At 49.6% G+C, this 27,194-nt stretch overlaps 2 protein-coding genes across 7 annotated transcripts in view; one reads left to right on the forward strand and one right to left on the reverse strand.

Moving 5' to 3' along the window:
- Positions 1-2,250, forward strand: part of ARHGAP6 (Rho GTPase activating protein 6) — a 488,327-nt gene extending 486,077 nt beyond the window's left edge. For all 5 annotated transcript variants that reach the window (XM_047715475.1, XM_047715474.1, XM_047715476.1 and 2 more), the window contains one exon: positions 237-2,250. In XM_047715475.1, the coding sequence (XP_047571431.1) occupies positions 237-949 (713 nt within the window). In that variant the 3' untranslated portion in view covers positions 950-2,250. The remainder of the gene's footprint in view (positions 1-236) is intronic.
- Positions 2,251-11,902: 9,652 nt separating this feature from the next.
- On the reverse strand, positions 11,903-23,912 carry LOC125092052 (holocytochrome c-type synthase). 2 transcript variants are annotated; one of them, XM_047716302.1, is made up of 7 exons: positions 23,768-23,912; positions 23,057-23,200; positions 20,568-20,719; positions 17,623-17,771; positions 16,716-16,835; positions 13,875-13,961; positions 11,903-13,353 (listed from the first exon to the last, which is right to left on the reverse strand). In XM_047716302.1, exons 2-7 carry the CDS (start codon positions 23,166-23,168, stop codon positions 13,155-13,157), a joined length of 819 nt encoding a protein of 272 aa, XP_047572258.1. In that variant the 5' UTR covers positions 23,169-23,200; positions 23,768-23,912; the 3' UTR covers positions 11,903-13,154. The 2 variants fall into 2 exon arrangements, with proteins under 2 accessions (XP_047572258.1, XP_047572259.1); XM_047716303.1 differs by having other exon boundaries at positions 23,740-23,895.
- Positions 23,913-27,194: the final 3,282 nt, after the last annotated feature.

Consider the following 27,194-nt stretch of genomic DNA (forward strand, 5'->3'; position numbering starts at 1 on the left):
CAAGGACCATGGGATCTCGTGTGACATCTGCAGCTGGAGCTGATCCCTGGGTTGTGCCAATAACCAAAGTGTTACTTACTTCCTTTCCCAGGATGCGTCTTACTTTAGCCAGTAGCAGGAGTGCCCTGTGCTTCCGCGATTTTTGAAGTCGGCCGTGAGAAGGAAAGTAGCAGGACACATCCCAACAGGGATTCTACAAACTAATTCCATTTCTCGCCCTTCTCTCCGGCTTCCAGGTTCCTATGGAGACATTTTTGAAAGCAGCTCCCTACGACCGGGGCCCTGCTCCCTTTCGCAAGGGAACCTGTCCCCGAATTGGCCCCGGTGGCAGGGGAGCCCCACAGAACTGGAAAGTGGCCCACAGGTCATCCGGAGGACTCAGACCACGGCCACCATCGTGGAGTGCAGGGCCTGCCCTCCCGTGTCCCGTGTCTGCAGCACGCCCCACATCCAGGGTGGCGGCAGAAGGTCTGAGCAGGCCACAGCGAAGTCAGAGCAATATTTGACTCTGAACAGCGCCGAAGACCTCACAGAGAGCGAGCTCGATGTGGCCTGGCGGCAGGGCAGGCGAGCCAAGCCTTTGCACCAGAGAACTCGGGAGAGTGAGAAGCATGACAAGAGGCCTCCTCCTCCTTACCCTGGTCCAGGGAAGCAAGCTGGGGCGTCATCCCACCAGCCAGCAGAGCCGCTGCTGTGGAGGCCTCAGAGGCCAGAAGAAGGTTCCAGAACAGCTTTGGAAGAGGGAGGTCAAACAGCCGAGCGAGAGCGAGAGCGAGAGCAGCAGGCCGCTGAGCAAACACGGAGCAGCGCCTACTCCACCTCCGCCAGTGATCAGAACAGTGAGACTTTGGGGGATGCCACGTGGCTCGAGTGGCAGAGGGAGCGGTGGCAGATCTGGGAGCTCTTATCACCCGACAACCCCGATGCCCTCCCGGAGACGCTGGTATGAGCCCGCCCAAGCTCACGTCCCCATGGCCCAAACACCCTCCTTTCACTCCGCAGGGAAAAGTTGGTGTTGGACAGTTGGACGCGGACTGATTTTTCTTCTTTAACACTTAAAAAAAAATAACACGAGAGAAACCCGGTTCACTTAAAGATATAGAGCACTAGTACCCTTGCCATTTATAATAAACTTCTGTTGCATAGCCAGCCTTAGGAGAAAACGAAAACAAAAATAGATGGTGATACCCAACCTAAAAACTACTCCCACTGGCTTTGTAGAAGATAAAATCCCTTGCTTTGGTATAGCTTAATTGTATTTATGTAACTTAGTTTTAACTGTTGTATATTCTGTAACAGATTGTGTATGATAATCATATATGATATATTCACAGAAACGGAACAATTTAAAAAAATCACTTCACTTAAACTATTAAGTAAGGAGATTCTATAGAATGTTCTAGAATATGCACAAGCAGGTTTCTGTGCTTTTGCCATAGCTTTTTAGCTGGGGACAGCCCTTCCTTCAATGCCGAGGAGAAACACTAACAAAAGAGATTATGCCAAGCCATATTTTTATATAGTAGTGAGATACAAAAGAAAACGTAGTCACTGAATGCTTTTTCGTATTGAATGTGTTTTAAGGAAGATATTAAATTTGATACATTATGGAATATATTTTTAGAATCTGTTTAGAAAGGATTCAGTTACTCAAACAAGAGAAAGGCCGTGCCTAACAAAGAAAGAACAACTAAGAAGTTGTCCTTCCCATTTCAGATCAAATTCAATTTTATATAGACCCTACATAATATATATTTCTAATGTATACTTTTTATGTATTTTTCAAAAGTACAAACTGGAATCCAACTATAAAGCGTTTAAACACCCAGAGTATTCAAATCACAGGACAAAGTTTTTCCTTTTGCCCCCTAATCAGTATTAACCCAATTATATGCAAAGCTTTGTAAAGTAAGTCGTGTTTGGACAAAATCCTCAGCCTTGTAGTTACATCGTGCCAAAGGCTGAGGACATGTTTTCTTCGGTAATTTTGTGTGTATCGTAAATACTCCTACCGTACTTCAGTAGTTTCAAGTTTTTCAACCGCAAAACCATTTTTGACCAGCAGGTGGCGATTCGCTTCAGTATTTTATGAGTTTTTTTTTTTTTTTCACTTCGTAAGGGAATGTGTCTTGTAGAAAAGGAATTTTTTATGAAACGTGCTACTCTTAGTTTTCATGTCAGCAGTGACATTTTCCGTGGTGTTTCGTAAAGTTCTATCTTGTGTCATGATGAATAAAAAGTTAAACAAAGGCTTTGCTCTCTGGCATTCAGTGTGGTGAATGAACTCGCCACTCCCGGTCCAGACATCCGCTTCGCTTGCCCCAAGTCCGGCGCCATCAATAGCAGCGACGCCATGCGTGCACAGCTCAAGGCTAGTGAAGGCTACCCGGTGGTTTGGGGACACTGACACACTTAGGACGTCGTACTAATTACGTGTTGCAAGTGAAGGCTGAGTGTCGCTCAGTTGAAACTCGGTTGTTGGTGAGGAAGGGTTTGGTGCAACGCAGTCCCTGTACATTACATCTGTCCTAAAAGCCTTGGATGCTTCTAGACGTGGTGTCTGCCGTTTCGTACTGGGCAAAGGATCGAGCTATCTTCAGGCTCCTCCGCTGGGACTCGGGAAGGATTTGCCCACAGGTCTCCGGGTCTTCCTGGCTGCCCACACGCAGCCAGAAGTTGTACCCAAGACTCCGAGCAAATGCTACCTGACTGTGACTCCGCAGTTGCTCTTCTGGGTCACCCACCCCCATTCGTGCTCACCGTGTGTCCTCTGGGCTTTGAGTCCGATTGGGAGCTGCTGTTCTGGACTGATCCGCCCCATGTCTGGGACCCTCTGTCCACCCAGCTCCTGCTCTAACAGTTCTATTTCATCAAACTCTGAGGTTGATGTCTGTGACACAAAGGTCCATCCATCTGTTGACAGTCGGGTCTAGAATAGCCGGTCCAAAAAACAGGGCTTGGATGTGTTTTAAATAATTAAACTGTGTGTGTGTGTGTGTGTGTGTGTGTGTGTGTCTGTGATGAACAATATTCACAGCATCACTTTCCCTTTCTCTTTGTGTGGCTTAAGCCCAGTGGCCATATCTTTTAGCTGAATGAGTGAAAGCTAGGTATTTAGATGCCCTTATCACATTGAAAATAAGCTGTTTTAAAACACACACACGGGGCACCAGGGTGGCTCAGTTGTTAAGCATCTGTCTTCAGTTCAGGTCATGATCCCGGGGGCCTGGGATCGAGCCCCACATCGGGCTCCCTGCTCAGCGGGAAGCCTGCTTCTCCCTCTCCCACTCCCTCTGCTTGTGCTCCCTCTCTCGCTGTGTCTCTCTCTGTCAAATAAAATCTTAAAAAAAAAAAAAAAAAGTAAACACACACGCAAGACTCACGGACCTGAGCGGAAATGGAAAAAATTTATAACACCTGGACAATGATACAATAGCTGACAAGAAGAAAAATGAAATCCAAGCTTTTTCAAGTTGGACAAAACCATTTGAGAGATTGTTCAAGCCCGTGGATCCTGTGAGCAGAGAGCAACTCCGAGTGAGAAGAGAGCTCACGCTGTGCCAGTGGAGTTGGTGCAAACGAAGGAAGCTTTTAAATTTAAAGCCCAGCTTACTGCTTTCCTCGGGTGCATTTTACCACCCCTGGGCTCAGCAGAGGGGCAGAGGAAGGGCATGGGGAGTCATTGTCAGGAGCCAGGGGGACAAAGTCCAGGCCCTTGGCGTGTTGGCTGATAAGCTGGCTGTGGTGGGCGGACTCCACAGAGCAGAGAGGAAGGAAGGACAGCGACAGGAAAAGGGGCACACGGAGATGAAGACAGGACCACAGCTCGACCAAACCGAATTTTAAAACAGGACTAAATCAGCAGCAAGAAAAGCAAACAAAAAATCCAAAAAAAAAATGCAAAGCAAAGGAAAATTCTAGTAAGGGTTGAGAATCTTCAGCACAGTCGAAGCAACAGACAGCGTGGTGCAGAGGGGAGGCTGCCGAGAGGGCTGGCTGGGGTGGGCACCCCTGGCCCACTGAGGCCCCCAGGGCATCCGGCCGCAACCGAGGGCCCCCTGCCCCCCACCCCGGGAGATGGCCGAAGGTCAGAAGATTCCCCAAATACAGTTCAGGCGACATATGTTCAGCCTAGCGTGACCCGGTCACCCCAGTTCGCCTGCAACATCCCAGGTTTAGTAATCAAAACTCCATGTCCGGGGGCACAGCCATGCTACGAGCCGGCAGGCAGGGGAAGGTGGGTCGGGGGTATGGAGCCCTCTACCTTGGCACCTCTCAGGTAGAGTCACCAGAGCAGATAGAGGACACCCAGTCCAACAGTCAGATAAATGAATGTCCGTGTTTTAGTATGAGTATGTCCCGTGCTATATCTGAGATGTAATTCTACTATTTTATTATGTTAGTCACCATACAGTACATCATTAGTTTTTGATGTCGTGTTCCATGATTCATTGTTTGCGTATAACACCCAGTGCTCCATGCAATCCGTGCCCTCCTTAATACCCATCACCAGGCTCACCCATCCCTCCACTCCCCTCCCCTCTGAAACCTTCAGTTTGATTTCCAGAATCCACAGTCTCTCATGGCTCATCTCCCCCTCTGGTTTCTCCCCCTTCATTTTTCCCTTCCTTCTCCTAATGTCCTCCATGCTATCCCTTATGCTCTACAAATCAGTGAAACCATATGATAATGAACTATCTCTGCTTGACTTAGTTCACCCGGCATAATCTCCTCCGGTCCCGTCCATGTTGATGCAAAAGTTGGGGATTTGTCCTTTCTGATGGCTGAGTAATACTCCATAGTGTATATGGACCACATCTTCCTTATCCATTCGTCCGTTGAAGGGCATCTTGGTTCTTTCCACAGTTTGGCGACCGTGGCCATTGCTGCTATGAACATTGGGGTACAGATGGCCCTTCTTTTCACTCCATCTGTACCTTTGGGGTAAATACCCAGTAGTGCGATTGCTGGGTCATAGGGAAGCTCTATTTTCAACTTTTTTAGGAACCTCCACACTATTTTCCAAAGTAGCTGCCCCAGCTTGTATTCCCACCAACAGTGTAGGAAGGTTCCCCTTTCTCCGCATCCTCTCCAACACTTGTTGTTTCCTGCCTTGTTAATTTTGGCCATTCTGACTGGTGTGAGGTGGGATCTCAATGTGGTTTTGATTTGAATCTCCCTGATGGCTAGTGATGATGAACATTTTTTCATGTGTCTGTTAGCCATTTGTATGTCTTCTTTGGAGAAGTGTCTGTTCATGTCTTCTGCCCATTTTTTGACTTGGTTATTTGGTTTTGGGGTATAATTCTATTAAAAAAAAAAAAGATTTCTTGCCCCAGATATGGCACAGGACATGCTTACCATCAAAAGTATTTAAAAGTCATTCACTGGTTAGCAAGTGTCTGTTGGCTAAGTCTGACATCCCCAGTCTCCAGCCTAGATAGCCCACTCGGTCCCCAGTGGCATGATATCTTCACTGAGTGTCGCACAGAGCCCCTCAGTCCTGAAGGACCAGCTGCACGCCTCGACTTCCATGTGGAGCCACATTCCCTGCTGCCTCCAGCCACCTGCTCCCCCCCCCAGCCGCCCAGGCATCGTACCCCAGCCTCCCTGGGGTCCCAGCCTTGCCACCTCTCTCGCATGTGTCTCCCGTGTGTCTGCCCTCATCCTCTTAGCCTCCGGTTCTTGGGTTCCCTTCTGTCTCCTTCCTCCCCGCTCCTGCACACCAGAGCCCCTTACACACACCTCGTCCCAGGCACGTCCCTGCCGCCAAGCCACTGATGCCCTCCTCCCCCGCTGGCCCACAAGACGAAATCCACACTCCTCGTGGTAACCTCAGAACACTCCACAATCCAGCCTCCACTGACCTTCCTCCTGTCGTCTCTCCCCAACACCGTCCCCCCTGCTCTGGCCTATCCGGGAAACACCCCTTTCCCACACGTGGGAGGCACTTTCGCACTTCTGTCCCAAGGGCCTCGAGTGCTCCTCCCTGTTTTTCCTAGTCCTGCAAAAGCTATCTTCCTTGTCAAGTTAGCTTGATTCTTCCCCTCCCATAAACGTGCAGGTTCATAACTTATTCAGACACTTGGCTCACGTGGCGGTGGTGAGGAGCGTTGCTGGGCGTTATCTGGAAGGCTGCGAGTCTTATCTCGAGGTCATTCCCACCCTGTCCTTGATGGCGGGGACTGTGTGCTCGGGACTGGGCAGAGACCCAGCATGTGGCCGGCATTTGACTAATGCTGGCCGAACGGATGCATATGGACACAGTCCGGTGGTTTCCCGTGTAATGGAGAAAAAAATACACAAGATCGTTGACCTCCCGCCAGAGCTTTGCGTATAAAACCCACTGCTCCATGCAATGCAGAGCTCGAGGTATGTTTGCCAAATAAAAAGGCTTTTGAGGAAATGGGGACACAGTCTGGGGAGAAGCTGAAGGCAAGCGCGGAGACCCTGTCTCCGAACCAGCCAGGCCGCACAAACTCGCGTTGCCCAGCTCTGTAATATCTGGGACAGAGAGGGCAGGTGGCTTGGATGTGGTACCTTTCCATTCTTAAGAGGAAAAATTTACTAGTAAACATGGCAAGTAAATGCATATTTGCACGCTTCCTGGTCGGTGCTCACTTCAGATTGCAGGAGCAATGGGCTTTCCAAGTGTGGGCTTCAGGGTGAAAGACGTGGGAGTTTGAGTCCTGGCTTTGTCATTCATGAGCTGCGCGACCCCCGCCCAGGCCCGTTCTCCTCGCTGACTCTCCATCTGCTCCGGTAGTCAGGGCATAACAACACCTGGCCTTCAGGATTGTTCTGAGGGCTAAGGCAGAAACAAGCCAGAGCAGTGCTGAATGAGGAGTCAACAACCAGCAGCGAAGTGGGGTTCCACGTGCGGTCACTTTCGAAGAAACAAATTGGGGCCGTCCGCTGCCAAAGGCCTGTACTGTTAACTCACGCTAACAGCATCTGCTCAAACCCAGGTGTTTTACTCTGACACTCATTTAACCCCCACAAGCAAAAGACAGGAGCCCCAACCTTCCTCTCTTGCCAGAGGGCAGAGAGGACTCAGAGTGACAATCAAATGGGTTGCCCCGGGTCACACAACTACAGGGTGGCAGAAGCAGCCGTCCAGGTGGGCCAGCCTGCCATCTGGATAATTCAGAGTGACGTGCACAAAGCTCTGTGGGTCCCAGGGCCCTGGTCTCTTTCAGGAAGGGGAGGGGCTCACCCGGAACCCCACGGGAGGAGCTCCTGCCTCTGGAATGACAACTGAGTCCAAAGGAGGACAGACCTTCCAGTGTCCCCTGGGGGTGCTGGGAGGAAGCTGTTAATTGTTTCCCTACAAATAAGCTGCCCGCATTGGCTCAGAGGCTGTAGAGGAGGGAAAAACTCCAAAGCCTTTCCTCCTACCCTTTTAAGTGTCTTAACCAGGGCCTGAGAATTAAACCAGCAAAAGATAGCTTGACAGGAGAAAAGGGTTTGTTTCATATGCATAAGAGGAGCCAACAAAAGAGTTGCTGGTTCCTTAAACGGTTCAAGTTAAAGGTTTGGATATCTAACTTAGGAGAGGAAAGGGAGCTGGGAGAAACAGCTTCTTTTTTTTTTTTTTTTTATATTTGGTTGATATGCATTTTATTTATTGTTTTAAATATAAGATTAACATATAATGTATTATTAGTTTCAGGGTACAGGTCTATGATTCGTCAGTCTTATATAATACCCAGTGCTCATTACAATACATACCCTCCCCAATGCCCACCCCCCCATTACCCCACCCCCCATCTCCCTCCCCTCCGGCAACGCTCGCTTTGTTGTCTCCCTCTCTAGCTGCGTCTTGGGAGAAACAGCTTCCATGAGAAAAACAAATAGGTTTTTAGGAGAGCAGAGGGGAGAAAAGGAAGTTTGTGAGAGTGATTGTACAGGTGGGCGTGATTTCCCTATCTCCTTCAGGACCATAAAACTCCCCCAGAGACCCTTCTTTGTGGTGGCTTCATTTCCCAGGAAGTTGCTGCTCTTAGATACGGGAAACTCTGAGAAGGTCTTTATCAACAACAGTTGACTCTCAAATGTGTTCAGCTTAAAGTCGTCTTGATGCCAGCTCTGGGGTTCTGAGTGGGTCTCCGCAAGGGTAAAATGAATGAGAGAAGGAATTAGAAACATGCTTCTTCCTTCAGGAGGGAAACGGGGCAAGTCAGTGTTCAGGAGCCTTGTCAGTTACTTTGCTTGGTCCAAGATCAAGGATCCGGGTCCAGGATCTGTTTGGGAAAGTCAGTCTCGAGAGGAACACCAGGGCAGATGAGCCACCTGGCTCTTGTCCTTCCTCCTGCGTTGCCGGACTCTTTGCATCTGGTCGTCTTGCCCTCCCCCCCACCCCAAGAGATTTCCATCAGCTGCTTAGCCGGCTGGGGAAGGCTGGGTGCCACTGTGGCCGTGAGCACATCCAAGCTTGGCAGAAGCTACTTTCGAGAGACCAAGCCAGTGCTGGCTCTCAAGGTCACTGCTGAGCCAAGTGTGCAAACAAAGGCAGTGGAGCACTTCAGCGGTGACAGAGCTAGGAAGCCAGAGGGACAAGCTGGACCAGCCCTGGGTGAGGTTTTTCATAGCCATCCCGCAAACGGCCATGTTTTGTGTGGAATTGTGTCTGCCGAAAAGATGTTGAAGTCACAGTACTTGTGGATGTGATCTTATTTGGAGGTTCTTTGCAAATGATCGACTTCAGATGAGGTCATTAGGGTGGGCGCTAATCCCATGTGGCTCATGTCCTAATAAAAAGGGGAAATTGGGATGTAGACACAGACACACATTCATGTGAGGACTGGAGTTCTGCTACTACCCCAAGTCAAGGAACTACCAGAAGCTAGGAGGGAGACCCGGCACAGAGTTCCCCTAGCACCTTCAGCGGCCTGGTTCTATGTACACTCTGATCTTACTCAGAGCTACCAGAACTGCAAGAGAATCACTTTCTGTTTAAACCACTCCGCTGGTGGTGCTTCATTGTGCCCTAGCGAACTGACACTGTGACCAGGTTCAAGGATGCGCGCAGGTTCAAGGATGCGCAAGGAAGTGCCACTCACATCACAGCACCGGCCCCCCGCCCCCAGCAGCGGTCGTGTCTCCTGGGAGCTCTGTTAGGAAAGCAAGTCCTCTCTGACCTGCCCAATCAGGGACCCTGGGGGTGCCCCCACCATCTGTGTTCTAACAAGCCTTCCAGGGCATTCTGCTCTACACAAAAATTTGAGAAGCATTGAGCTGGGGAAACCACAAAAGGGGGAGAAGTGGAGGGCGGCAGGACAGGCGGCAAGAGCCAAGATGCGGCTCTAATGCACACTTTGCCCGACCGATATTGGATCATATATATATTTTTTAGAGTCAGCTGAAACAGGAAATCATAAAATGATTACCTGCTACATTTTAATCGAAAAACACGTAAACGTATATCATTTGTTCATCGGCCACAGTCGCGGCCGCCTCTCCGTGTGTAGGGTGGGGGGTGGAGGGGTGGACCTCATCCATCTATCGGTCCCCTTCCAGTTTCTCCAGCGCAACTCAAAAGAATGCTGTGAGGCCACGAACGGAGCATGTTCTGGAGTTTTACAAATGTTTTCCCGACCCTTTCCAGGTTCAGGGAAATATTTTTTGTGATTCTCCTTCAAACCCTTCTTAGCCACTTGGCGGCATGTATAGACTTGGTTTCTGCATTTACACGGCCTTGTCTTGTCTTTCGCTTCATTAAAATGAAGTTAGTGGCTCTTGGAAAACTGACATTCGATTACTCGCGCGGGGCTCGGTCGCTGTAGGGATCAGCCAGCACAAGTTCTTCTTTCTTAAAAATAGCTTCAGGGAGCTGTCATCACATACCGTGGGGGTCACCCATTTGCAGTTGCCGGTCGAGTCACCGAGGGCTCCAAGGAGCAATTTCAGAACATTTCGTCACCCCTGAGAGAAAGCCCTGCACCCTTGGCGGTCGCTCCCCATAACCCCCTCGCCCGGGCAGCGGCTGCCGCTAACCTACGCTCTGCCTCTATAGCTTTGCCTGTTCTGGGCATCTCTATAAATGGAATCATATGGCGTGTGGCCCTCGGTCTTTGGCTTCCTTCGCTTAGCGTGATGTTTTCAAGATTCCTCCGGGTTGTAGCGGGCCTTGGTGCGTCTTTCCTTTCTACGGGTGGGTAGGACTCTAGTCTAGTCCAGTGCTGGGTGGGTAGGACTCTAGTCTAGTGCGGCCGGACTACCACTTATCTGTTGGTTCGTCAGTTGATGAACATTTGGGTTATTTCTAAGCCGGCACATTTGACAGAAGGGAAGCGGCGGCCGGCTAGGAATTAGCCCAAGTGTAGGCCAGGCGAGTCTACTGATGTTCTTTCTGTGAAAACTAGTTCGAAGCAGGCTTTTGAACCACATTATTTTCCTTCGCTTGTGCATCCTCAGCCCCAAACATGGCACGACCCAGCCTGTGTGAATGTGAGGGAAGCAGGCTGCATGAACCCTAGCAATCTGGTGTGGAAGATCATCTGAGGAAGGTGAGCTTTCCAGATCTAAAGCGACTGTCCGCATAACCCACCCGGCAAACGCCAAGAACGAGCACACAACGAAGATTCTCTTCCGCCTTCCGCTGTCACGCTAGCCACCTGCTCCAGATTTGAAACCCTGGCATCAGAAAGGGGCCCCAATGAAGGAAAAATACCGTAATGAAATGATGATTAAGTGTGGGATTTAAAAATCCATAGTGAGATATTCCTCTGGTGGGCAGCAGTTTATTCTAAATGATTCATCGGATAAGGCTAAGCACGAGACTCTCTCCTGGGAACGGACAAGGGAAGGGGATGGCAGGACACAGACCTGATGCTGAACTGGCCCAGTGAGCTTGCAGAGGCGGAAGCTTACTGTCCATGGCTGCGGGAGCCGCCCTCCTGCCCCACATCACACCTAGCGGCCATCAACAAGCATTGTGAAGCTCGGGCAGCAGGTAGGAGCTGTCTGAGGATGCTGGAAGGAATCCACCCTCTCGGGACCAAGCTCAAATCAGGCATGAAGGGAACAGCATGAGAGAGCTGGAATCGACCAGGCGTACACCCAACCTCGCACTTGTGGTGAGGAGTCCCAGCAAGGGCTCTGAACTTGCACCCCGTCGACTACTGGAGGCTGTCTTTAAGTTGGAATTCCAGAACTTACCACCATTTCATTTACAGAGCATCCCTCAAAAGACTGGGTACCTCTCTGGTCAGGGCTGCCCCTTTCGCATTTCATATCCCCGGGACGCGGCAGAGGGCATAGCTCCCTAGACAACAGGGAACTGCTAGGAATGGTCCAGTTTAATACATGAGCCCAGTTCCAACCCCACCTTGTCCACCGATACCTGGCCTCATGACAGAGGAGTTTGTTCTGATTCTGAATGGGGCTAACGCCACAGAGAGAAGACTTAGCCTAAAATCCCGGACATCTGAAATTAATTCCAAGTTCTAAATGAGACTTCCTGTCAGAGCAGGGAAGTACTGACCCCGGGACATGAGCAAGCATGATCTGGCCCCCCAGGAGCTCCGAAACCCAGTAGGCTGTCTTCTCCAGGAGTGCTGGAAGGTGGAGCGACCGACCGTTGACTTTGACCGTTGACCTTGTCCTCAGCTTTGCTTGACAGTTTCCCGCGGGTGTGGTTCTTCAGGAACTAACTAGTCCGGCTCTTTAGAACTGCGGTGACCCGCCCATGGCTCAATTTCCAGCTTCCAGTTACACCGCTTTCCCATTATGATGCCTCATCCTATACTTATTCAGCAGTACTGAGCCCCCCCCGCAATATGGCAACAGTAATTTCTTTTCTCAGCCATTTGAACCGTGATGAGGAGACTACAGCCTGACTTCTGCAAAGATCATCTCTGTAGAAATGACTGCGACACGCAAAGTAACTCTTAAAGTCCAAACCTGTCAACTATCAGCTTTATTTTATTTTAAAATATACAAATATTTTGACATGTAGAAGAGCTTCAAGTTGTTGGATTTTGAAACCAGCACACAAAACTGACACAACAAAGAAATCAGTACCAACCGAATCACTCCAGACTGCCAGTTCCTTCTGCTAACCTAACGCTAGACTCCAAGGAAATCCAAATATTATTGACACTTAAGAAAAACCCCAACAGTCGTCGGGAACATGCTGCTGTAAGGAGAATAACCAGTGTATGAATCACTGGTAGAGAGAATTTCAACGGCAAACTTAGAGCTCTTTTAAAAAAGAAAATCTGCACCGAGAGAGCGAGTTGATGCAAACACCGTGTATCTGGGAAAAATACTCTTCTTCTGAACCCTAACATTCAACAGAACGGAATCCCATTTTCGAGAGGGACCGTCCTGGTGCTGTGATGCGCACCCAGCCTTCAAGGCTCCGGTGAGGCCGGTGGGGGCGGTGGGGGGGGCGGGCTTCGGGCAGGAGGAGAAACGGGCTCAGGCATGGGGGAAACGGGTCAGGGGCCGCGGGCAACGAGACGCGCTTGCTGGGAGCTGCGGTTCGTAGCAGGATAGTGGGAATTTACAAAGTGAAAACACAGATCTCAATGCACATGCATCCTCAAACCAAGGGGGAGTTGAACTATTCTAGAAGAAAGTCCAGCCCGAGAAATTCTCACCGCTGAGAACTTGGAGCCAAGATGCGCCTCCGTTTGCGGAGTCCGTTGCCGGCGGGTAGCTCTGCGTTTTCTTAAGGGCACGCTATTCCTGCAGGGACAGCGAGACGCTGGTGACTGTTCCCGAAGCAGAACCACTTATCTGTGACACACGGTGGTGGTGCGAACACCCGGCCGGCTGAGCTCCTCCGCAGAACACGGGCTTCCAGGTGTGCGGCTCACGTACCCCAGAGAGACGGGAAGGGAAAAGCAGCTCTCTTCACGCGACAAACGTTCTCAGACGTCGTTCACTTTTCTAGATTAAATACACAGGCAATACCATGGCCGAAGGAGAAACCAAGGGACTGCTTCCCACTTAGGCCAAGTGGGAAGGAAACCTGCAACGAGCCGCTAGAAACTGGGCAAACTAAACACCAAAGAACACGGCGCGGGGCGGCCTCGCTCGCTTGCCGCCCCCCTTACATCACGAGAGCGATTCAGTTTGGAGAAATAGTTTAATGTATTGCTCGGAAAAAAAGAGTTTCTATTTCCCCATCTCTGGCGAAGCAGCGGCTAGGACGTCCAGCGCCACCACGCGACCTTCATCCTGTCCCACACGGCCGACAGCGAGTCCAAGGCGGGCCGCACGTCCAGGACGGTGAACTGGTAGTCCTGGTTGACCTCCCCGCCGTCGTAGTAGTCGATGACGTACCGCACTTCCGTCCCGCAGCGGTTGATGATCCAGTCGTGCCTGTCGAAAGGCAACTCGTACCTGAAATGAAACACGTTTTCGAGCGTGAGACGCCTGCTCCCGGGCGCCGGACCCCCCCGCTGGCAGGTGAGGCTCCGGGGAAGACGGGGCCGCGGAACTGTGCGGAGCCCAGGTCAGGCGACGGCTCATCTGTCTGCAAAGGCAACGCCGTCGGTGGGGAAGAGCCCCAGGCCGGGGAGGTCACGGAGACGCTGCAGAGCTCCACGTGCGAGCTGAGAACCGGCCTAGGCGGGAAGGAAAGGGGGCCACTAAGTGCCCCGACGCAGAGAGACCACGGGAGGAGGGAGAGGGCAGTTCCGAGAACAAAGAAGGCAACTCAACTCAGGGCTAGGACAATCAGACAGGAACGACGCACGACACCCAGAGAAGCCCGCCCACCGACGGCAAACTTGAGGGAGAGCAAGGACTCTCCGGCTGAGTGCCGGTAACGTTCTGGAAGGTGGCCCCACAGTCCTGAGACTGCTTGGCCTGGGTGCCACGAGTGGAGGACGGGCCGGGAACATTTCTGCAGCGCCACTCACCCCATCCAGGACCGAATTCTCGCCCTCGGTGAATACTCTTTCGCTTTACCTCCGAACCGGATCAATGATGGACCACAAGGGCACTCCCTAGAAAGTCCCAAATAAGAAAAGCGTATTAAAATACTTCCTCTCCGTTGAGAAAGGTGGCACTGCCGGCTCTTAACAACACACAGTCTTCTGCATGCATTTTACATAATTTCATGTTGACAGAGTGAGGGAACTTTCAGGACAGCTCAAAGAAAGATCCCTATTCAGTAAAAATGCTGCTCTTTGCTCCTGGATCGAGTGCATTCCACCCCTCCCCGGCATTCCGAGCATCAGCGGTCTTCCCAGGAGGCCGAAGTGCACTTCGCGTCTGCTGGGGGGATAGAGGCATATTCTCAGGGGAAAAGAAGGAAAGACATGTGAAGTACTGAGCATTACACTTGACTTTCACACCCTGCAGCTGGATTTTTTAAAACAAATAAATGAAAATCTTCTACTTTTCTTTCATTTGAAACCAATGAACAAGGCTTCATGAAGAAAAATGCTGCAAGAATCCGTAGGAACAAATGAAATTCGTGCCGCACCGGCTCTTTTAGTAAGTAAATACGGGGCAGGGGCCGATCTCGTCAGCTGCTGTCCCTGTTAGGACAGACTTCCGCCTTGCCCGGCCTAAGGACGTGGGCGGGAGAGAACAGGCCCGAGGGTGCCCGAGCCCTACGTGAAGCCCATCGGGAGTCACTCTGCTTCCTGCTTTATCAACGACTCACTAGCATCTCTTCTCAAGAGGGTCCCGGGAAGCTGCAGCAGGTGTCTTTAAAAGGCTGACCTAATTTTGAGGGACCCTAGAAAACGACTAGAAGGGGGGCTGGAACTGTCAAAGTGGCATGTCCTCGTCTGTCTGCTCTGCTCTGTCCCGCTACAAGTGGTTGGCAGGGGCTGTCGCTCGGGCACACGCTCCCACCCTGGCAGCTCACATCACTAGCGAGCTGGAGGGAGGACAGATCGGAGCCGGGCTGCTCCCGGGTTACCGAGAAGGGAGTCGTGCTCGCTGCAGCATCCCCTCCTCACAAGGACCCCTCTTGGGCTTGGTGCCTGGCCGCCGACACAGCAAGTGCTACTAGTGAAACTCAGAGTCCAAGTGTTTAAAAAAAACAACAGGACATCTACACCAAATCGTTCCGTGGACTTGTGCCAAGAAGTTAACCACATTTTATCATGAATTTATTTTTTTAACGATTTTATTTATTTGACAGAGAGAGACACAGCAAAAGAGGGAACACAAGCAGGGGGAGTGGGAGAGGGAGAAGCAGGCTTCCTGCCGAGCAGGGAGCCCAATGTGGGGCTCAAACCCAAGACCCTGCGATCATGACCTGACCTGAAGGCAGAGGCTTAACCCACCGAGTCACTGAGGTGCCCCTATTTTTATTTTTAAAGAGTTTATTCATTTACTTGAGAGAACAAGTACCACCAGGGGGAGGAGCCGAGGGAGAGGGAGCAGACTCCCTGCTGAGCAGGGAGCCAGATGTGGAGCTCCATCCTGGGACTCCACCATCATGACCTGAGCCGAAGGCCGACGTTTAACCAACTGAGCTACCCAGGCGCCTCCTATCAGGAGGTTAAAATGTAATCCGCCTGTGATAATATAATCTGGCTATTTGTGCTGACATTCCCCACCCCTTCTCAAAGTGGCCTCCTCAAACCAGGAGCATCTATGTGGTTCTGGAAATGTCAAGTCTGGGCCTCAGCCCAGATCTACTGCATCAGAAACCCTGGGGTGGGGGCCCGGCCCTCAGTGTTTCAGTAAACCCGCAGGCGAGGCCGACGCAGCTCAAGTGCGAGGACCACCGCTCAAACAGACTGACGGCCTGTCGCTGCCAACACACTGTGCTGCATTCACCGAGGCCCTCCGAGAAGAAGGCTCGCGGGCTAAGACTACTCTTGATGTTTAATCCTACTGGGGAGTCAGTACAGCTAAGGGAACAGAACTGGTTTTCTCCTCAGCCCTGGGGCGGAGAGCACTGTACCATCTCCCATCCCACGTGCGGCTCCTTCGATGCACCGCAGGATTCCTCCCACTGAGAGGGGCAGTCCACGGTCCCTCCCATCGAACCTGGGCAGGCTTGCAGGACAGCTGAAGCCAGGTCATCAAGAGAGAAGCAGCTTCCCTGGAACTTTCTGGAATTCTAGCTCTGGCAACCCAGCCACCATGGTGTGAGGAAGCCGAAGCAGCCACAGTGAGAGGCTGGGGGAAGGCGTCCTGGCTGACAGCCGGCACCAATCAGCAGACGAGCGAACCGTCCAGCCTTCAGAGGATTCCAGCCCTCCGCTGCCAAGCCGTCCCTGATCAGAAGCTGGGTGAGGCCCGAGCCGTTGGAAGCAGAGACAAGCCATCCCTGCTCTGTACCTTCTGCACTTGGGACCCACCGAATCCACGAGCACGATGAAATGCTTGCCTCTCACACAGCTGCGTGGGAGCGGTCTACCCCACCAGTCACTGAAGCGGGCCTGCTGCCCAAAACGCTGTATGAGAGGGATGCCGGGGGGTCTGTCAGTTACGCCGCTGCCTTCGGCTCGGGTCATGATAAGGATCCTGGGATCGAGCCCCACATCGGGCTCCCTGCTCAGCGGGGAGCCTGCTTCTCTCTCTGCCTGTGCCTGCCACTCTGCCTGCTCGTGTGCTCTGACAAATGAATAAAATCTTTTAAAAATAACTAACTAAGTAAATAAAATGTATTAGAGTAACACGTTGTTTGAATAAAAGGTTTAAACTCTAGAAAGCAGAGATGAAGTAAGAAAGATGCTGGAAGGATGGTTTTTTTTTTTTTTTTTTTTTTTAAAGATCTCAAACATACTTACGCAGCATGAAGGGCTTCCCACTTCAAAATCTCCTTCCAAGCTTGCTCGTTATTCTGATTGTGAATTCTGATGATGTTATACATATCTTTCTGACTAATATCATCATCTTTCCACTTCCACCTAGGAAAGAACATCTGGTAAAACCTAATAAAACCTTACTGAGAATGCCATAAAATCAACCCACATATTCATTTCAACAAGTGACCAAAAACCACTCATACATGTATCAAGGAACCATAAGATGACACTTTTTCAGTCAGTACCACTGATTAGTGATTCCTCAACTTTTTCTAAGTATTTTATGTAACTGTATTTTTAAAAACGGCTACTGGCTATGATGGGTTAATCTTGTGTGTCAACTTGACTAGGCCGTAGAGGGGTAGGTATTTAGTCAAACGTTATTCTGGGTGTGTCTGAGGGTGTTGTGGACGAGAGTAACACTGAAACGGGTCAGAGGGCTCTCCGGAGCGTGGGCGGCCTCATCTGATCAGCTGAAGCTCTAAACAAAACAGGAATGAACCTCCCGCACGAGAGAACTCTGCCTGCATGATTGCCTTCCAACCGGGGCCCTGGTTTCTCCTGCCTCTGGACGGGAATGAAATCAGTTCCTCCTGGGTCACCAGGCTGCTGACTGCAGACCGTGGGACTTCTCAGCCTCCATAATTACGTGAGTCAATTCCTTAAAATAAATCTCTTTCTATGTATAAGGACACACACATCCTCTTAGTTCTCTTTCTCTGGAGAATCCCAGCTGATACACTGGCCTTGCATTTAAATTCTTTTAAGTCTGAATAATCAGTTGAATATTATATACTGATGGGCGTTTGGGGATGAAAATGTCTTTAACATTTAATTCTTAGATGAATTTGATGAGCATATTTATACCCTCGGTAAGACGCTTGCTCACCCTTTCCGTAACATGGCATTCCAGAACATCTGTTCGGAAGGATACACCCAGTTTTTCTCCGAATCTGCTCTCGGAATGGATGACTCCTCTCTCACAGTAGACAGTGCAAACGGCTGATCGGGGGCTGGCATCTGATTGGGCGGTGGCATCTAAAGAAATTAAGCGGATTTTTTAAAATGTTGGAAACAGGACATAAAGTAGAAACAAACAATACTAATCAACGACTTTCTGGAAAGCAGTGCATCACACACAGGGTACAGGTCCCGATGACGCCAGTGACGGCAAAAGTTCAGCTCTCCCAGATAACCTGGCCGCTTTAAAGAGCCAGAGTTCCAAAGTTTCTCCTTCTTGTTGAAGTTCTCACAGATGGTAAATTCACACTGTGCTTAAGTTTTCTGTCTCTTTCTCCCCAAGGATTAAGAAGTAAAAACTAATACCGTGACTGCCGACGTTTCTGTAAACATTTCTACGATGAGCTTTTCAAAAATGACTGTTCACTCTTCTGAGGGGAAGCATCATAAAGTATAGGTGCGCCCCCACTTTCTTTTTAGATATTCTTTACTTTTTAGGATCTGGCCGATGCTTTCAGTCTCTGGGCTGAATACAAGACAGACGAGCAGCGACACCGCACCGGCGGACTGGAAGGTGGGCAAGAACCCTTCCTCCCAGACACCGGGGGCAGCAACACTGTTGTGCGAACACCTTCCCTGGACCAGGGTTCTCACCCCAGGCCTCGATGCCATTTGGGGATGGACAACTTTCGGTGATGGGGGTATGTTCTGAGCACTGTAGGATTTTCAGCAACCTCCCCGGGTCGCTACCATATAGTATCTCTCCTCCCAGGCTGTGACAACCCATGTCCTCCCAGGGGCAAAAATCATCCCTGGCTGAGAACCCCGGGCCTAGAACTTCTTCTGTGTTTCCAGGTTGAAGATCTAGCAGATGCCCGTTTACTATTAAGTCACGCTATGGCCCCAGCTCGAATGGTGGCAAAGGGAGAACTGGGTATGCCAGGCGCCACAGCGAGCACGTGACCTGCATCATCACCACAGGGGGCTGAAGGACAGGTCAGAGGCAGCTGGGATTCAATGGGGGCCGCCGCTTCCCCGCTGAGCGATGTGGGGCGAACTGCACCCTCGCTCATTCTCGGTGGCTTCAGCTCTGAACATGGGGACATTAACACCCCTGGCTGCCGACGGGCATGAGGATTACTGGAGAGTGTGTGGTGCCCAGCGCAAGGGCTACAGATATCTCCAGAAGCAATGCTGGCTAGTATTCATTAATATTCTTGCTACAGGGGACGCCTGGGTGGCTCAGTTGGTTAAGCAGCTGCCTTCGGCTCAGGTCATGATCCCAGCGTCCTGGGATCGAGTCCCGCATCGGGCTCCTTGCTCGTCAGGGAACCTGCTTCTCCCTCTGCCTCTGCCTGCCATTCTGTCTGCCTGTGCTCGCTCGCTCTCCCTCGCTCTCTCTGACAAATAAATAAATAAAATCTTAAAAAAAAAAAAATTCTTGCTACAGGTAACAATCCCATGAGTAAGAGTCTAGGTCTGTGGGATTCCAAAAGGCCCATGTTCTGACCCACTAGGGTATGACAGATTATCTAGAACAGTAGTCCTACGGTGGCACTTCCGGCAATGTCTGGAGACACATTAGGTGGTCGGGACTGAGAAAAGAGGGAATCATGGCATTTGCGGGTGACGACCACGGATGCTGCTAATATCCTGCAGAGCACAGGACAGTGCCCCGCCTCACGGAACTGCCCAGCCTCAAATCTCAACAGTGCTAAAGGTGGGGAGACCCTGATCTCGTCCGTCAACACAACAGTTTCCTTATAGCTTGGCAAGGTCATTACTGACTGTTGCGGCTGAATGTTAGTGTCCCTCCAAATTTACTGAAACTGCCAACACCTTCCAATAGGACTTCTTGGCCTCTGGAACTTTGAGAATGGCATGTCTGTTGTTTACCAACCACCCAGCTGATGGTACTGTTTTATGTGTGTGCGCATGCGTGTACGTACATATATAACATGTATGTTGTCATACACACACACACAATCCCACCGCCCTTCTCTTCCAGACTAAGTATATCTGGTTCCTTCAAATGTTAGCCAAGGATTCTAAATACTTCAGATAACCTGGCCTTTTTTTTTTTTTTAAAGATTCTATTTATTTATTTGACAGAAAGAGACAGTGAGAGGGAACACAAGCATGGGGAGTGACAGAGGGAGAAGTACGCTTCCAGCTGAGCAGAGAGCCTGATGCAGGGCTCGATCCCAGGACCCTGGGATCATGAACTGAGCCAAAGGCAGACGCTTAACGACTGAGCCACCCAGGTGCCCCAACTCTGGCCTGCAAAGCACCCTGTTCTGCCCTTCCAGGGTACAGATTGGAACATGTCTGTCTCTCCATTAAAATGTGATTTCAAACAGGAAACCTCCATTCCCTCCGCTATCACAAAATATGCTGAGGTCATGCTTGTCTCGTCTTTGCTTTCTCGGTGGCATTCCACTGGTGGCCGCCACTTGACGCTGTGCCACAGCAGTGACTCTCACACAGGCTGGCACCTGGCTGTGCCAGAAAACAGAGCCCTAACCAGGCATCGTGCCTGTGAGGTTTCCCAGGACCAGAAATACCTCTACCCAGTGTAGCGGAACCCCTAACGGCACTTCCCTGCCTTCTATTATCCCTAAAGGAAAATCCCTTGGCTGTGGCTTCTCTCCAGTCAACCTATTCTGGCGCTTCGTGATCAGTGTTTCCTTTACGAGGCACTCTCTGAAGCTCCGATTACTGATGCGTTCAGGAGTTTCAACGTGGACGGAATATCAGACTTCTTTATTTTGAAAGGAAAGAAGAATGAATCCTAGCAGTCAGCAGTCTGCCTTGGGAGGCCATAAAAACATCTCTGCAGAAAAAGTTCCAGAAGAGGGGCTGAGTGCGAATTACCAGATTAGAAGGATCTAGGTTCTCCTTATTCTTAGCCACAGCGCCCGTCACAGGACATTCCACATACTCGTACGCACGATCCTGGTGGGCAGGCACGGCGTCCATTTTGTTCTCACAAGCTGGTTTAGATGGCTCTGCGCTCACTGGACAGCCTGAAATAAATCAAGTCAAAAACAGTGTCACCACAAAGGCAGGACATCTGGCGCTCTCAGTCCCGGCCCTAAAGAGCCGGCTTTCTGACCAGTGGTCACCGTCAAAGGCAAAGCCAGCTTCCTCCTGTTCCACGCTGCCGAGAGCTAAACCAGCTAACATTCTAATATCCTATAGACCAGGGGAAGGTTCTATAAATTTACTTTCCCCTTGAAAGAGAAATGGGTACGCATTCCCTTATCGTGTCATGCCTGTAGCAAAACTAAACCAAAACCAAACAAACAAAAAAACCTCAATATTTGCAAGAGAAATGTACTGTTCATTGCACGGTTTTAGCGATGGGCGAGAAGGTACCCGGGTGGGCCCCTGGCAGCGAGCGGTCGCCGAACAGACTAAGCAGAGGCCCGGCCATGCTTTACTGGGTCTCCCTGTATTTTCAATTCAGAGTCCAGACAAGGCCCGGCCTGACCACGACACAGGACGCCGCGCTTACCAACACCCTCCCCCAGGAACTGGAGACGGGAGATGGAATTGAGCAGAGGAGCCTTCAAAAAGGCTCCCGGAGAGAAGTCTGGATGGCGCTCTGCTTGTGCTTTGCTCCAGGACAGAAACAAGGCACAGAAAACTACCCCTTGATTCCGTTCTATTCCCCATCAGTAAATAGCAAGCATTTAGCAAGGAAAGGCACATATTAAAGAAAATGGTCCATCGTCCATGGGGGACCCAGCTGCCACTTAAGAGGGAAGGTGTGAAGCTACAAGGGCCCAGCACGAGGGGCAGCTGACACCCAAGAATCCAGGGTGCTCCTGGAAGCAAGTGTGGGGACTGAGAAATAGGTCTTCCGCTATTGAGAGGGGGCAGGCACCGAGAGAGCCATGACCCAGAAGACAGCTGCCCAAGTAAGGGATCCTTGCGTTAGGCAGCAGCAGTGACACCAAGAATGTGCTAGATGCCCATACACACCAAAGACAAATTTCTATTCACTTCCATTCCTCCGTTCCTCCTCGCTGACCCTCATTCCCTAGGACCCTGTACGGCTGTCTGTTTGAGGGGTGAAGGGAGACTTTTCTATCAGCTTTCCACTCCACCATTCAAAATGCCCATCTCTCCAGGGTCAGTGATCCCAGCTGGGTGTGAGAAAATACTGTTACATTTTCCATATAACCAGGAGCCCCATTAGTCGCCTACAAATATCCATATTCTTTACTTTTGCAAACAAATCTGACTGACAGCGCTTCTGGATACATAGTAAATGAAATCAAACCACATTCAGGGCTCTATGATCCACCCGGGGACACTCAGCACAGATACACAACAGCTCTGTCCAACTTTGTCTCCATTCTTCCTGTACAGAGGGAACCCTGGAAGAGCACTGGGTCTGTCCTTGTCCAAGGTCACAGTTTTTGCTGGCTTTGCCACTTACTAACTGTGTGGTTTTTAAGTTTCGTGAATATAAAATAGAAAACCTAACCACACTGGAGTACGAGGATGAGAATGCGTACTCCACCAGGCAAAGGATTTCTGTGTTCTATGCACTGCTGTCTCTCGGTGCAGAAACAAAACCAGCCGGTGCTTGGCAGAGAATGGGCAGTGGGTAAATTCTTGCTGAATGACCAAGGGAATCAAAGACTACAATGCAAGAAAGTGTTTTTCAGGTCATACTTTTATATAAAGCATCTAAAGCAAATGTGGACCAGTGAGGAATAAAAGACAGCTTTTCCATTCTCACCTCTGCAGCTAAGGAAACAGCAGGAAGGCCATAAGTGATGACTTACTTTTACAAAGATGAATAACGCAATGGGTGTAAAGTTGCCTTAACAGATAAAGACAGATCCAGACCAAGGTTTCTCAATCTTGGCACTGCTGATATTTGGGGCCAGGAGATCTTTGTTGCAGAGGTACATTGTGCACTACAGGATGTTTACCAGAACTCCTGGTTTCTACTTGCTGGATGCACCAGCTCCTCTCAGTTTTGACCAACAAAAATGTTTCCAGACATTTCTGAATGTCCCCCCCCTAGGGGGGATGGGCGTGGCCACCCACATTGAGAACCTCTGATTGCAAACTTTAAGGGGTGAGGGCTAATGTATGAAGCCACCAGTCCACTCTCGTGCACTGTCTTAATTGTCACAACAGCCCTGTGAAATATTATTATATCCTCACCTTTCAGATGACAGGTTATGACTTAGAAAAGTAACTTGTTTATAGTCACATACCTTGAAAGTAGCACCGTAAGGACAGAACTCACTTTGTCCCACTAGCGTGCTGTGCTGCCTCTTCCTTAAAACCCTTTTGAGAATTCTTTTTTGTTTTTATTTGCTAGACAAAGGGTCAATTACCTTTCATTTTCCCTTCATGCATGGGACATCCGGAAGGTGGGGATGCTGTCTGATGATCTGAAGCATTTGAGGTCTGAACGGCAACAGCAGGGGTAGATGCAGACAAACCCATGGCTGGAACCAACGTGCTGAATCCAAATAATTCTAAACTCAATCGTGCCAAAGCAGAAAGACAGGTTAATGCTGATGCCTGGGCCCCGACAACTCCCTCGGTCTTCTTAATCTGTCCAATCCTCCTTAATCTACCCAACGGCCGTCCCTCCTCGTCATTCTGATGTAAATCTACAGGGCAGGGTATCCACTTCGAGAGATAGCTTTAATGTATTATAACCCCTTTGGGAAATATCAGTGTGAAATCTAAACCACACCATTCTTTAGAGTCACGTTTCTAAGATGCGCGGATTTTGGGGGTGAGGTGATGGGGGTCCCTGAAAAACTACGTCACGGATAGAGAGCGTGGGTCTGGGGAACAGGGAGCCCTAAACGTGATGACCCAGAGGAGAGTCCAGACTAACCCCTCAGACCCAGGCTTAGAAAAGAATTGGGAATCAGGGCAGGGTACCGCGCGAAAACGAATTCGAGGAAGGAAGGAAAGGACCTCCAAGGGGGAAACGCGGCCAAAGTTGTCTTCACACGGTCCCTCCGCGTCCCACCTGTTCCAGTCCCGGGACCCCGAAACCCACCGGCCTCAGCCAGCCTCCTCCTCCGCACCTGACTCCTGTCCCGAACCGCTCCGAGGAACCGGCCCCGCCTCTAACCGCCAAACCGTGGTCGCCTTCTCCTCTCTCGGTCACCGCTAGCTTCGCGGTCACCGCCGGCGCCCTAGCGCACCGCTACTTCCTTTTCCGAAGGCGGGACTTCCGGGCGCACAGGAGGCGGGGCGCGGACGGAAAAGGAAGAGCTTCCGTCGAGCCCGAAGAAGCGGGCCCGCCCCCTCCCGCCTCTACCTATAAGTGCGAGTGCGGGTCCCCGGCCCCGCCCCTCCAAGCCCGCGCGGGCAGGGAGTGTTTGGGTTGAGCCCGAGACTTCCACAGAACGAGGCTGTCCACTCTAGCTCTTTTAAGCCGTAGAAGGGTTGCTTTGGAGGTGTTAGTTTTAAAAGTCTTTATCTTTTAAGCTGTATCCCATCAGCTTTAATTATAGCAATGACTCAAGTACTATCAGTAGGTGTCCAGAACTGTGGCCGACTCTGGAGATCCCAAAATGAACAAATCAAGGTTCCGGCTCCCAAGGCCTTCTTAACTGGGTGTGCGGACTTGAAGGTCTGTATTTTCACTTACCTCTAACAGAAATCTAGTATTTTTTCCACCAGGAATGCAGGCAACAAATCCTAGTAGTGTTAGCAATATGCAGTACTAATAGAAATCACAGATAAATTGTCACAAATGATGGTTGTTTCTGTCTTAAGATAATTTTATCTTGTTAAGTGTTACTAAGAAGCATATGCCTTTCTGTATCTGTGATACACTGTGGTGGAACTGTGAAGCATGCCCAGATGGCCCTTTAGGACCTGCACGCCATCTCCAGGGTGCTGGGGGCTGTTAGCCGCTGACACCGCTGAGCTGAGTCTCTCCCCAGGAATTGTCCTCTGCCAAAGAGAACTGCATCAGGCAAAATCAATCCCCTCCCTGAGCACAGGCTGCTGCCTCCAAATGGCCTCTGCAAGGGCACATAACCCCCAGGCCCTCGATTCAAGGAGGTCACCTCAGAAGGGTCCTCTGAGTGTCAGTGGCTGAGACTTCCACGGCGACTGCATCACAGTTCGACTTCTCCCGTTGCCTAGACCTCCCGTCACTCTCATTGCTGTGTATGAGAGCACTGTGCTGCACATTTCTTGGAGTCTCAACCATTTTAATAAGTTTAATTATTAATTATTATTTAGATTTGGTGAGGTCAACGAATCAGGAAACAACTGCCATTGAATAAACAGTTGATTATACTCACAGATCCCAAGAGAGGGGTATACATCACACGGTGGGGTGCCACACGCAGGGGCCCTGGAGTCCATGAGCCAGCGGGAGAGCGGGGAGAAACAGGAGAGGCAGGCTCTGGGGCAGGTGCACAGCGTATAGTGGTTCAGAGTATGAGAGCCCAACATGGGAGGTGGTTGGCAAGTGCGGACTTAGCTGCTCAAAAAAGGGAACGGACCAGCCACTAGGCAGGGCCTTCAAACTGGATCAAGACAGCATTTTAAAATCTATGTTATATCAGTGTATATCTCCTGGGGAACCTGACCTTTAATGATCAAAATCTGTTCTTCTAAAATATGTGGATGATTTCTTTTCAATCTATTAATTTTTTTAGTGATTTCTTGTATTTTGTTTTACGCACGTAAAAATATTATTCTGAGAAGATACTCAGAGATTTCACCACAATCCACAGGGGCACATGGCACAGAAAGGCCCCACACCCTCTGGTGATGGGAGAGACAGGCATGCAAACAAATAACCGTATTTACATGCGAGGGTATGTACGTGCAGACTCTTGGAGGCAAAAGGGAAGAAGTGACTGTTTCGAGGGTCATGTGCCAAAAGTGGATAGGAAGGAAGGAGGTAACAAGGGTGCTTTATAAAAGAGCTACCAAACAGGGTGTTAAAGGAGAGCTGGACATGGCTAGGGAGACTCGGAGGACACTTCACCCTCAATTCCCACTCTACCCAAAGACTTACTGCCCCTTAACTGTTTCTTCTACTTTTTCTTCATGTTCCAAACAACATGGTAACACAAACACATGTGTCCCTCTCCTGTGCCAATAGCTACACAGTTTTGGATACATCACAGTTTAGTATTTCTATTTTTGTGACTGTGAAAATATTTGTTATGACCAAAGATGGATTTTTTTTCAATAGAATTTAATACTTGCCTTTTCCCCCTTTGTCTAGATTTTTAGGTTATCTCTAAGCTTTCTGTCTGCATTGTAAGACTCCTCCCAATGCATTTAAATATGTCAACTACTGTGTATGTTTCCCTTTTTTCCCTTGAGACCTCTCTCAGATACGCACCTCACCTCGGCCACTGCCTAATTCTAAACTGTTTGGAAGTGACTTTTGCTCGTCATCTTCTAGGACTTCCTTTTGACCTTTTCCCATCTTGTGTTGGAGCTCTGGTTCTTGGATATCCTGTATCCTTCTTTGCATTGTTTTGGGAGCACATCAGTTTTCGAGGTCTTGAAAATCAGAAACTGTTTTTGGTTTACCCTCCCATGTGATTGGTAGGTGGGATATATAATTCCAGGTTTAGAAACATTTCTCTCAGAATTGTTAAGCGGTTGCTTCATTGTCTTTTAGTTTCCATTGCAGATGTTGAAAAGTCAAGTGTTGTTTCTTTTTTTCCCTCAACAATATTTTTAACTTCTCTTTCTACTAGTAGCTTGGAAAGATGCCTGATACAGACCTCTTTGCTTTCATTGGCTGGGCACTTGATGGGACCATTCATTCTAGAAACCTGTAACCTTCCCATTGGGGATATTTTCTTGTATTATTAGTTTTCTTGGTAACTTGCTCCAGTCCCTCTTTCTCTTTTAAGGAACTTCTCTTCCTCAAATGTTGGATTTCTTGACTGACACTCTGGTTTTCTTCTATTATTCTGTCACCTTTTCATCTTGTTTTATTTTTTCTGAGATTTTAAAAATTTCCCAACCATTTTATTAGTTTATTTCTGTGATCATGTTTGAAATTTCCAAGACATGTGTGCGTATATATTTGTATGTGTGTGTGTTTGTGTGTGTACATGTACACACACGTGTGTGTGTCAGTCTATGTGCATATGTTTATGTATATGTCCCTCTGCCTAGACAAGGCAGTGTGTGTGGGTTTGCGAATCTTTGGTAATGTGATGTGAACTCCTGCTGTCAGACCCAAGGGTTTAGCAGAGAGGAAAATTTGAAGCTCTTTTGTAATTACAAACTGAATTTATGACTGGTTCTTGTAAAAAAAGTCTCCTTTCCAAACCTTTGGTTACTTATGTTTACAAAGTGCTGCTTTTGTACTTCTTAGAGCTCCCACAATTCCATGTCTTGTGCCTGACTCTCCTTCCCCCCCCATAATTCCCTGTTTCTTTTATAATTCCCCATCTCTCTCCAATTCTCCACTCTTTCACAATTCTCTGCTCTCTCATAATATTCCTCCCTTTATAGTTC

This window comes from Lutra lutra, chromosome X, assembly GCF_902655055.1.
Source record: "Lutra lutra chromosome X, mLutLut1.2, whole genome shotgun sequence".
NCBI lineage: Eukaryota > Metazoa > Chordata > Mammalia > Carnivora > Mustelidae > Lutra > Lutra lutra.

Excerpts from the sequence above, each read along its gene's own strand:
- LOC125092052 (XM_047716302.1), bottom strand. The coding sequence starts at position 23,168 with ATGGGTTTGTCTGCATCTACCCCTGCTGTTGCCGTTCAGACCTCAAAT. Across the intron at positions 13,962-16,715 it reads TGGGAAGCCCTTCATGCTGC|GGAGTGCCCTTGTGGTCCAT; the intron begins GTAAGTATGTTT and ends GGGACTTTCTAG. Across the intron at positions 13,354-13,874 it reads AGAATTCGGTCCTGGATGGG|GTACGAGTTGCCTTTCGACA; the intron begins GTGAGTGGCGCT and ends GTTTCATTTCAG.